This window comes from Thalia democratica, chromosome 1, assembly GCF_965202585.1.
Source record: "Thalia democratica chromosome 1, ktThaDemo2.hap1.1, whole genome shotgun sequence".
Classification (NCBI taxonomy): domain Eukaryota; kingdom Metazoa; phylum Chordata; class Thaliacea; order Salpida; family Salpidae; genus Thalia; species Thalia democratica.
In genome coordinates this window covers 77,580,054-77,591,241 of record NC_139165.1, presented here as the reverse complement: position 1 = coordinate 77,591,241, position 11,188 = coordinate 77,580,054, and the positions used below count along the sequence as shown (strand labels likewise).

The following is an 11,188-nucleotide window of genomic DNA, read 5'->3' as shown; positions in this document are numbered from 1 at the left end:
AATTAATAACAACTTTTTTGCTATCAATTTCAATTTACCAAATATAAATATTAAAAAAGCAAGTATACTGAAACAATAAAATAACTGTGTCCAATTGATTTTTAGTAAAATTATTTATAAATTAGAAACATTTGTATTGTAACAACTAAATATATGAAAATTAGATGAAACGTATACAAATTTAATTTTTTAACAAACTTGTACTAGTTATTTTTATATGTATAAAAAAGTTTGAAACTTTTTACATAATTTTTTTACAACTAAAATACCAAGTTAAACTGTTAGTTTAACGGACTATTTAACTTTTTTCAAAAATATTACACTAAACATTAATAAAACAAATTTTAATAATTTTATATTGGTACCGCCTGTATTAACCTATTAAATTATGTAGTCATTCACTTTGCTTATACTTAGCATAAAAATATTTTATCTGTAAGCTTTGTTTATAAAACATTAAACATTATCTGTTTTATTTCTTTTAAACGAATATTGGTAGAAGTATTTTACACTTTTCTAAATCTTTTCTGTTCTTAATTTTTTTCGATTTCTACTAAATTTGTTTTATTCTAACTTTTTTAAGTGATATATTTAGCATGTTTAAAAGTCAAGATCTTTTTTGATGGTATATGTTAATAATTTTGTTGTGTAAAGTTTGCAGTTTGTAAATTAGATAAATTTGATTAGAAACATGTCGCATCTTACAATGTCAAAATTTAATTAAAAACACTTTTGTATTATGAACTGCTTTTAAAGTTTTACAAAATTATTTTAGTTTATTAATAACAAATTTTAGAATGGCGTAGTCTTTATTTTTTTAATTAATTTTTAAATAATGTGTTGCTACATATCGATTTCTCAGCAGTCAAGTTAGGTAAAAAAAAACGCCATTAAAAAATATACAGTAGATCATTTGATTCTGTTAAAATGGCAATAGCCTTTTTGGTTTTAAGTATTTTCAGCGACTATGTATAATTGTCATCCTTATTCTATTTTTTAAGTTAAAACTAAAATTTAAAAATAACTGATAGCAATTTTTTTTCTCTCATCAGTTGCACAAGCAGCATTTCTGTGAGCTTCATTTTGATATATCTTAGTTAACTTCACGAGTAAAACAAATAGAAGTTTAGATGGCTCAAACATTTTTCCAAATCGCACACATGCATGTTTGAACTTTTGAAAATAAAAGAGCTGTATTTAAATTTAAATAAACTTATGTTTTTTTTTTCAATGTAAAAGCTGAAGGCTTTATTCATTTGTTTCTAAAAGTCTTGTGAAACTATAATCAAGGTTTTTAACTGTACGCTTCGTATACTTTTTAGCTTAGACTTTAGCTAACGTTTCCAGACCGTAAAAGACATTTTTCTGCTTAACCTGGCCCACCGACTAAAAAATTAGCCCAGCCCTAATTTAAAATTGAATTTTGCTAATAGAAAAGAAATTGCACTGTAAGTTTTTGAAAACTTTAAACTTTTCATTAAAACAAAAATAAAGTATACAATGTTTAAAGTTGAGTTAGTATAAAAAACAAAATGTGTTATTTTTCAGCTGCAAACGAAACAAACACTTTTGTGCATGACGGAGAAAACTACTTTGCAGTCAAAACTAAAAGAAACCTCACTTCCTCAACGTCTTACTGCAAAGACGCGAACGCGGTGCTGGCAACATATTCGCCGGGTCTCTTCAAAGACTTCCTGGAGTTCGTAAAGAAGAACGAAAACGGCTTTCCGTACCGCAGCATCATGATGGCAGGTTCCAACCAAAACTGCTCTCACCACCTTGAAGTTTCACGACAGCGCAAGACATCATCTTGCAGTAGGGCGAAAAAAAATTATTTCTTATGTAGAAATGTGGCCCCGATCATTGAAAAATTAGAAAAATCGGCTGAAAAAGAAGCAAACGACCAAATAAAAGGTACCCCCGAACAGGGCGAAGGCGTTGACTATACTTCGTCAATTTGCATTTTAGCTATAGTCTTCTTCGGACTACTTATTGTGAGTTTTTTTTATTTGTGTTTACTAGTTTTCGGTTACTTTTCGACAATTTTATTTTTCAATTTAGCTAACAGTTACATGGAACAAAAAAAGACAAACATCTAATTTTGAGAAGTACATAACTGAAAAGAAACTAGGCCAGGTTTTTTGGTATTTTTATCTAACTAACTTATACCCGTAAAGTTATAAAAATACACAATTTGTTGTCACATAAGTTCAGTCAAAATTTCATTTAAAAAACAACCGCAGCTTTAACAGCTTGCATATTATTCAAATCAGATGTCGGCATCGCGGCCCGCCAAGTAACAATTTCTGGCGTGCGACGTGTTTTAACTAAAAAAGCAAACAATGCAAATTTAAAATATTTTTCAAAAAAAAAATTACGTTTAATTTAGTCTTTTGAGTAAACTGTGCTGTCTAACATATGTTTCATTAAATACACGTTTGTTCTTAATTATTATTCAATTATTTTCAAGAAAAGTTTTTTTTTTGAATTACGTGGCTTCCAAAGGATTGTTAAATTTTAACGTGGTCCGCTAAGAACTTATTGTGTAAATATGGCCCTGTTTTATTAAGTACTTTCGATCTCTGATTTGAATAAGCCAAACCATACACTAACAATTAAGTACTTTCTTGTTAACAACTAGCTTTGTAAAACTTTATTTTTGAAATTTGAACACATACTTAAACGTTTAACTAGGTTTACAATTATGTATTTAAGAATTAAGTTTTAAAAATCTTACGTATATACTTTGTTGTACGGAATATTCTTTATAGTTTCTGTCTTTAAAAAACTTGCACATTTTTTATTTAAATATATTTGATTAATTTAATATGAAGTTTGTTTCAGTTTTATATCTGGGCAAACATCACAGCTTAATATAAGTTTTAAGAACAAATTACCATAGCAATATGTATTTTTTAAATTTAGTAATAAACCTTCTAAAAATCAAGTTACTACATTAAAATCTAAACTAGCTTAAAAACAAATTCTAATTAACTAACTAAAACCGTTAAATAACACTGGTTCGAAAGTGGCGCCGTTCATATCTAACACGTGCCTTTCCGCAGGGCCAGTTTGGACTGGTCCTTCTGGTCAAAAACAAGTTCACCGGTAAACAACACGCTGCGAAATTGATACTTCCCAGGCAAGGGTAAGTAAAACTATCTAATGAGTGGAATACTCTATATTCTAGAACAAGAAAAAAACATTAATGAACTTATTTTTAAGAAAAATAAATGATTTTGTACCACTAGCTTCGAGTTTTACACAAAAAAGAAGAAAATTAAAAGCTGATTTGTTTTTAAAATAGTTAGTTTTATATTATTATACAGTTTTTTTGTTTGACTAATAACAAAGAAAAATCGGTGTTTAATTTTTTATTTCTTAGTACCAAAGATATTATTGTAAACTAAACTTCATTCTTTATAATTAAATTAGTGCTTACTGCTTACTATACTTTTTGTAAAACAAGTGTTCATAGAATAGTGAATTTTTTTCAGAAACTACGTTTATATTTTTTTATAATTGAATGTTGTATGTAGAAACTATAGTACTGTATTTGTCGTCTATCATATTAACTATTTAATTATAAGGTTTGTTGATTATGTAGTTGCTACTAGACTATAATTTATGCATAAGTAATTTTCTTTCTGAAGTAAAGTATTGTTGTTAATAAAATATCATATTTTACATTAGATGTTGTTAAATAAACTTACAATAGATAATACTTTTATTTAAATTTAGCTAAAGTTTAAGAAACCTTTTACAGTTTATGTTTTATTTAAAAACAAGAGAAAGTGAATTCATACAAACTTATTGTTAATAATAGTTTAAATTGTCGATTTAGACATTTTTTCCATTTCTTCTTTGGCGTTTTGTAAGCGTCTACGATAGTTAAACGCAAATAACGCAGCAACAACTGTCATGCAAAACATGCCGAACACTGCCCCATACATACTTTTTTCATGTCTAAAGCTTCTTTCTTCAACAAGAGCTTCAGCCGACCAACAACTTGGTTTCTTCGGTTTAAAGCAAATAAAGTTTGCGTAAAGTCCCCGGCAGTTCCAAGAGTAAAGCCAAATGCAAGCTTCAGTTCTATTCTCTGCGTAAAGCATAGCAGAATGACACAAGTCCCAGTCGTTCTCGATATGGTCTCTATAAAAGACACTGTGCTTCTCGTAGTCGTATGCGACCCCATTGGGAAAAATACGACTCGAGTTGTCTCTTGTAATATCGAGAGCTACATGGTAAGCTTTCCAGCGTCTTTCGTCTTCGTGGTCTTGCAGCAAAACGTCCTGTATTGCGTCATAGTCGCTCTTCTCCGTAATCGACGCTAAAACAGCGCCGTAGCTGGCGCATTTGCGAGTCGCGTCACTTTTCGTCATTTCGTCGTTTTCGTTCACGTTAACCAGATATTCTCCAGTAGGCCTTTTTATGCTTATAAGATCATGGGCTACCATCGTGAATTTTATTTGTATCTGTCAAAATTTATGCGTTAAAACCACATAGACATAACTGTGAAAGTTTTAAAATGGATCTCTAGTTAAACTAACACTAAGTTTGTAACTTAGTTTCTCTTTTTAGCATTGAAAGAATAATTAGTCTTTAAAAAAAAAGTAATCAAGTTTTTATTTGAAAAAAAAATTACAGACACACGCTAAAAAGGCAAATTGAAGAGGCGCAAATGCTGATGTCGTTGAGTAATGATTTCATCACCTCGTATTGTGATTGCGACACAGTGAAGCTTAACTACGCGCTGAGGTTTGTTTCAGCAGTAAAGTAAGACTAATTTACGCATTTAACTAAATTTTACGCAGGAGACAAATTAGAGTTTATAATGAGAGCAAATCAATTAACGCTTCGGAAATAGACATGAAGAAAATTGATGACGGTACACGACTTGTCAGCGGTAACTATTTAAATACATTTGAAAACTCTGAGTTCTTATTTTTATTGAAAAGTTTCACAAGTTACTACAATTAACAACACACTAATTAACTAATTTACTAAAGATTCTTTTTCTAAAACGTCTAGTTTACTGAAATAATTAAACAATTTATCAAAATTGATCCAAGGGAATTGTTTTGTATAGTAAGTATTTAGGTTACAATTTTTGTAAATACATGCTTTTTTTTGTGATACATTTTTGTTTAAACAAAAGTAAGGTTTGAATTTTTTTTTCATTAGCAAGTTATCGTTTTTGATAAATATAAAAGTTAGGAACGCTGAAAAACGTAATTTTATTCACCTATTAATTACATTTAGAAAATTAGCTTGAATTTTTGTTGAAGCTAGCAAAATTTTCTTTAGTATGTTGTTTAATTTTATTAAATTTGCATAACATTATTTTTTTTTGATTTGATTAAATACTAAAACATTTAGAGTTAAAATATTTTAGTAAGTAGGTCTAAATAAAATTGCTATATACAGAGATATTCTTTTTCACAATGGAGTATTGTCCTAAAGGGAGTTTGGAAAATTTCTCCAAAAAGTTGTTTCCATATAAACTTAAGCTGACCTTTATGCACCAAGTATGTTTAAAACTTTAGTTTTTTTTTAACAAAGTAATCTGTTTAAAACATCTATTACAATTTTTTTTTTAACACTAACAAATCAGTCATTAGTAGAATACTAAACACAAGTTTGTGCAAAAATTTTCAAAGAACTGATAATTTGCATTTAAACTTTACTATTTTAATACTATTTATTACTTTATTTTACATTAAATTTTGTACAATGATGTTTATCTGACAATAGATTATGCTATTATAGTCCTATTAAAAAAGTTTAACGAGTAAAACTACTTATTTAATTCAAATAAAATATTTAAAAACTAATTATTAACAATATTTAGTTACTGATAAGGGTTTTTAAAACTTTTTTTTCAATAAGCTTCACTTGAAAAACCCTCCAAAAATAAAAAAATATATTAATAAATAAAAAAGCTATTGCCCCTCCAAAAATATTTCTTAAAACACTAACCTTAAATAAGCCTAAGAGCTTTTTATAACTTTTGCTCTTTCTCATCAACTTAATAATATTTAGTAGTGGCGTTAAAATATGACCTAATGGCTCCTAAGGGACCATGTTACTTTAAAACCTTGATGTATATTGTTTCACATCTGACTTTATTTGCTTTACTATATACCAGTGGCGTAGCGTGGTATTTTGGTCAGGGGGTGCGCAAATTTTTTTCTCAAAAAATCCTCTAAATTAAACTTTTGTAATTAGCTCTAAAAAAACTTTTTATAAGTAATATAATTGAAATAAATTTATTAAGTAAAATAAGTTCGTTAACTGTTTTAAAAAATATTTATATAACACAAAATTAAACAATTAAATAAAAGTATAAATTTCATTAGAATTACGTATACTTGCAAAAATGTAAACTTACTAAACAAAAATTGTTTTTATTACTTACAGTAAACTTTATATCTTTAAAAATTAATATATTCCATAAAACGAATGTATCTGTTTTATTTACGAAAAAATATCATCTCTTCAATATACAATACAACAGTGATAACAACACCTCATTGCACATAATTTTAATAAAGTTACACAGAAGTTAAAATAGACCAACTTTATAACTGTTATTACAGTTTATTAAAACTTTGTAAAATAGTTAAAAGTATACTTTTTAAATTTAATTCATTTCATTGTATTTGTTTAAAATAAAAATCACAAAAAAAGTTTATTTCTCATAGGCCGACACGCTTTTTCTTGTATGTTTACAAAAATAAAGTTCAGAAAACTAGCAGTAGTTTTAACAATATAGCATAAAAAAAAATTGTAAAATTGTTTAATTTTTCTTTAAGCGTGACGTATTTTTGTAAACTTTTTTAGAAAAATAATCTGCCATAAGGTTATACTACAGCGGTGCGCTATATTAATTGCGTGCTTTTTGAGTATAAATTCTTATGAAGTTAATGAACTTATAAAATTTTCCCTTATGGAGTTTTTCATCAACATCGGTGCGCATTTGCAATTACGCACCGAATCAGTATATTAAGTAATAACATATACTTTCCTAACTTGTCACTAATTGGTTTTCAAAATTTCGTATAACTTTTTGAATACTGGATAAACATGTTTGAAAAAAGGCAAATTAAGCAGAAAAAATAAACTATAAAGGATAAAGATATTACATTCTTTTTTTTACATTTTTTGGGTGGCACGCATGCGCCAGTGTCCCTACCCACGCTACGCCCCTGCTATATACTACTATTTCGTTAAATGTTTTATCACTATCATTATCTTGATAGTTTTATATATTAAGTTTAGTTATTCTTAATCTTTCATAAATTTGTTCATCACAAAGCTTATGACTAATTTAATTTATTACTGATCACGAGCTTAAAAACTTCATAAAACTTTTTGAAAACTTATAACTTAATAAACACTTACATTTATATACCTAAGGGTGAATTTGATTAACATTTCGTTTCTAAATAATTTAAAACTTTGGTTTAGAAAATTTTGTTATTCAGTATATTGCATAAAACCAATTTATAAACAAAATGAAATAAAAAACAAAACAAAACAAAATTATGTTTTAACAAAACGTTGGCAAAAAAAATCTAAGCACAAAACAAGCCTGACCAAAACTAAATCCAGCAACTTCTAGATGTGTCGAGCCGCGCAGTACCTCGACGAAAATGACGTCATCCACCGTGACGTCAAACCCGCCAACGTCCTGGTCGACGTCGTCAACGGTTTAATGGTTGCCAAACTGGCCGATTTCGGTCTCGCCGTTTCGACCAGGACCGAGGCCAGGTGTCGCGGTGAGGGCGGAAAGAAAGGGCTTGCGTTGAAGGACGCCGAAGCAAACACGAGAACGTTCGGGAAAATCGGCACGCCCCTGTACAGAGCGCCCGAGCTGGTCGGTAAATTTTGCTTAGTTGTTTCATATTTTCAAACTTTTAGGCTTTAAGGTTTTATTTCAGCCAGGGTGCAGGTACTCTACCAAGTCGGACTGGTTCTCGTGCGGCCTCACATTTTTGATAATGTTCGCGTCGAGCGAGCTCGAGTCCGACGAGGAACGGCGCGATTTCGTCATTGACGGGAGAAACGGAAATTTTGAAGAAAATGTCGTACGCCACTATGGCAGCGACGTTTTCGTGAGTCAACTTGATTTTTTTTCCCAAAAGGTAGTTTTTGTTTTAGTTTAAAAATTCGAAACTATTCAGGCCGCCATCACCGAGCTTCTCAGAATAGAACCGGATGATCGCCCGCACCCGAGAATCATTGCTCGAATGCTAGAACAGAAAATAAGGAACACTGGAGAAGGTCTAAATGTACCAGCAGCTCAATTTGCAGCGCAAGTCCAACCTGCAGCTGAAAACCAGCCTGCAGCACAAGTACAACCTATTTTATTCACAATGATGCTTTACATAGGTTATTGTTTTATCAACACTGTTTTGGTAGCTTAGTGAAACAATAAATAATAACTGGAGGCTTAAAAATTATTTAATCAATCAGTGCATTTACATTATTTTTTAATCTAGAATGGTTAAAATTCTTATTGTTCATTTTACATAACTATAATTTCTATTGTACCCAACAGCTACAAAATTTGTTTTAAAGTTTTAATGATTTTAAAGCTCTTTATACCCATAAAAAACAATTTAAAAGTTGTTTGAGTTTATTTATTGTTCTACTTTTGTCTAGAATTAGTTCTATAGTCTATATAAAAGTTACTTTCTTAAATCTTTAAATATAACTTCATTTGTTATGCTTATCTACTTTTAAATAGTTAATAATGAAATATCATTATAATACTTTAATTTTACTATTACTATTTTAACAAAAATCAATTGGTTTGAAAATTGTACTTACTAGTTTTTATATATTTTTCTTTTAATTGCTTATTTTACTGAAAATTTTAATTAAGGTTCAACCAACTTTTATCTAAATTAAAAAAAAAAAGTACTTAAATTATTTTTTAAGAGTTCTTCTTACTTTTGCTTTATTCGTTTGTATTTTTACATATATTATTCACATTGATCAGTTTCTGCTAAATCTATTGCACTTAGTTTTAAATTGTCACACTTTTATTGATAAAAGAGCTTATATAAATGACATTTTTAGCTTGAAAATTCTTTTAGTAAGAAAAAAAAAAGTACTTTTTTAAACATATTTACTAAAAATTTAAGGAAATAAATGTATATATATGGTAAAATGCTAAAGTCTTCATGAGTTTACACAAAAACAATTTCAAAAAGTATAGATTCTGTGTTTAGTAAATATATTTTATTTGCAAAAAACTATAAATTAAAGCTTCATTTGTTTGTTTGTTTGTTAAATAAATATATTTAAGTAAAAAAAATATTTACAGTTTACTTTATTAGCTATACAACAAAGTTAACTTAAGTAGTTAAAATTTCCTAAGTATAAGAGATATTTATTACAATAATTACAGTTATTATAATTAAGTGTTAGGTAAGAGTGTAAATGAATTTTTGTTTTTGTTTGTATCTATATTGTTTATTAAAAGACAAAAACGTTTGGTCAAAGGAGCTGCTGCACGGAAATACTTTTCAGTTATCGAGTCGCACACAACTAAGTAATATACATTTCACATGATGATATCAGCATAAGAAACTATAATCATACTTTTCTGAGATTGCACGAAAAATAGCTTTTCAACCAAACGTATTTTTTATTTTAAAACATAATACTCTCTTAAACCTAATACAACTAAAAATAATTTGTTTTGCAATTCTGACAATAGCAATTATAACTAAATTTTAAGTTCAAGAAATCAGAATTACAGAAACATAAAATTTAGCGCTATTTGTAATAGTTTAAGCAATTCTGTATTTCAGTTGCCTTTGTTTTGAGTTTTAAGTTCATTTGTAATACAATTAATTTTTCACTTAAAAACATTATTACATTAGAGCTGTTTCAAAGTTAAAATTTAAACAGTGTAGTTTGATACATAAGCAAGATACGATATATAAAAAGACTATTAAAAACGCATACGGATTGTCAACAAAACAAGTTTACAAAAATTTTTCAGGCATGCCATTTTTAGTCGACCTCGGATTAACTTCTATTTACATTAAAACCAATTTTAGGCAAAATACTACGTTATTACTTCTAAAATTTCGACTATTTTAATATTTTTCTTATATTGGAGTTATATTTATTCTTTCAAGACTTTATTGTGCAAACTAAATTTTGATCAAAGACCTCGTTAATACTTATATAAAAAATATAAAAAGATATGTAACAATAGGCTTTTTTTTCTTCTGGTTAGTTTTCAAGAAAAACATTGCTTAAATAAAAGTGTAGTTAATAATAGTAAAAGAGCTATAAGTTAAGATACATTTTAAGTAGCTAATTTATATTAAGACGTAAAATACTGCAAATACTTTGTTGGTTTTTGGCTTTGTTAATATTGTGGATTATTTTCCAGTTTATTTCATAATCAATGTTGTTATTTTTTATTTTCTAGTATTTTAATACAGTGCTTCCTCGCTAATCCGGCCAAGTTGGGCAAGATTTTTTTGAAAATACGGCCGGATTTGCCTTTGGCCGGATAAAAACAAAATATCGCTTTTTTTACAAATTATCTACCTTAGTTATATTATGAATGTATATAACAAAACGTACAATAAAATTTTTGTTAATTTAATTATTTTACTTTATTCAAAGAAAAAAGAATTAAAACAGACAAAACTAAACGAAACAAAATTTTATAAGTTTGAAATTAATGGAAAAAAACTACACTGTTAACACTTTAACTAAATTAAGATTTTTTTTGAAAAAAGAAAGAATGGAAGATTGTTTTACAGTGCTTTCTCGTTTCTTAGCAGAAAACTCACGAAATTGGATGAGTTTTGACACATCTTCAGGTGTGGCTCTGGTTGGCAACGATAGTAAACTATTTAATCGTCCATTTTCCGCATGGCTTCAGCATGAGAAAATGGACACTTAGAAGGCTGGGAAACACCAATTTCATCTTCAACAACTTCAACAGCTTCTTTTTCGTTATCCCCAGTAACCAGTTCAACAATTCCTTGCTCGTCCATATGCTCATATCCAGGACCATCGCAACTCATCCATCTTTGAATATCATCTTTTGTAAATGTTATATTTAATCTCGCAAATTGCTGTACAAACTCGTTGTCTTGAGTTTTTCTGAAGGGTCTATGTTTTGCATGGAAGAGCTTTGCTGTAATGGCAT

At 28.4% G+C, this 11,188-nt stretch overlaps 1 protein-coding gene across 1 annotated transcript; it reads left to right on the top strand.

The window, feature by feature from the left end:
* Positions 1 to 4,681: 4,681 nt before the first annotated feature.
* LOC145839571 (serine/threonine-protein kinase 35-like) lies at positions 4,682 to 8,581 on the top strand. The gene is made up of 7 exons (XM_082947187.1): positions 4,682 to 4,758; positions 4,815 to 4,906; positions 5,428 to 5,528; positions 7,625 to 7,879; positions 7,944 to 8,117; positions 8,187 to 8,357; positions 8,564 to 8,581. Exons 1-7 carry the CDS (start codon positions 4,682 to 4,684, stop codon positions 8,579 to 8,581), a joined length of 888 nt encoding a protein of 295 aa, XP_082803313.1.
* Positions 8,582 to 11,188: the final 2,607 nt, after the last annotated feature.

Coding starts and splice junctions, on each gene's coding strand:
- LOC145839571 (XM_082947187.1), top strand. CDS start 4,682: ATGCTGATGTCGTTGAGTAATGATTTCATCACCTCGTATTGTGATTGC. Junction 4,759..4,814: donor AAGCTTAACTACGCGCTGAG/GTTTGTTTCAGC, acceptor AATTTTACGCAG/GAGACAAATTAGAGTTTATA. Junction 7,880..7,943: donor TGTACAGAGCGCCCGAGCTG/GTCGGTAAATTT, acceptor GTTTTATTTCAG/CCAGGGTGCAGGTACTCTAC.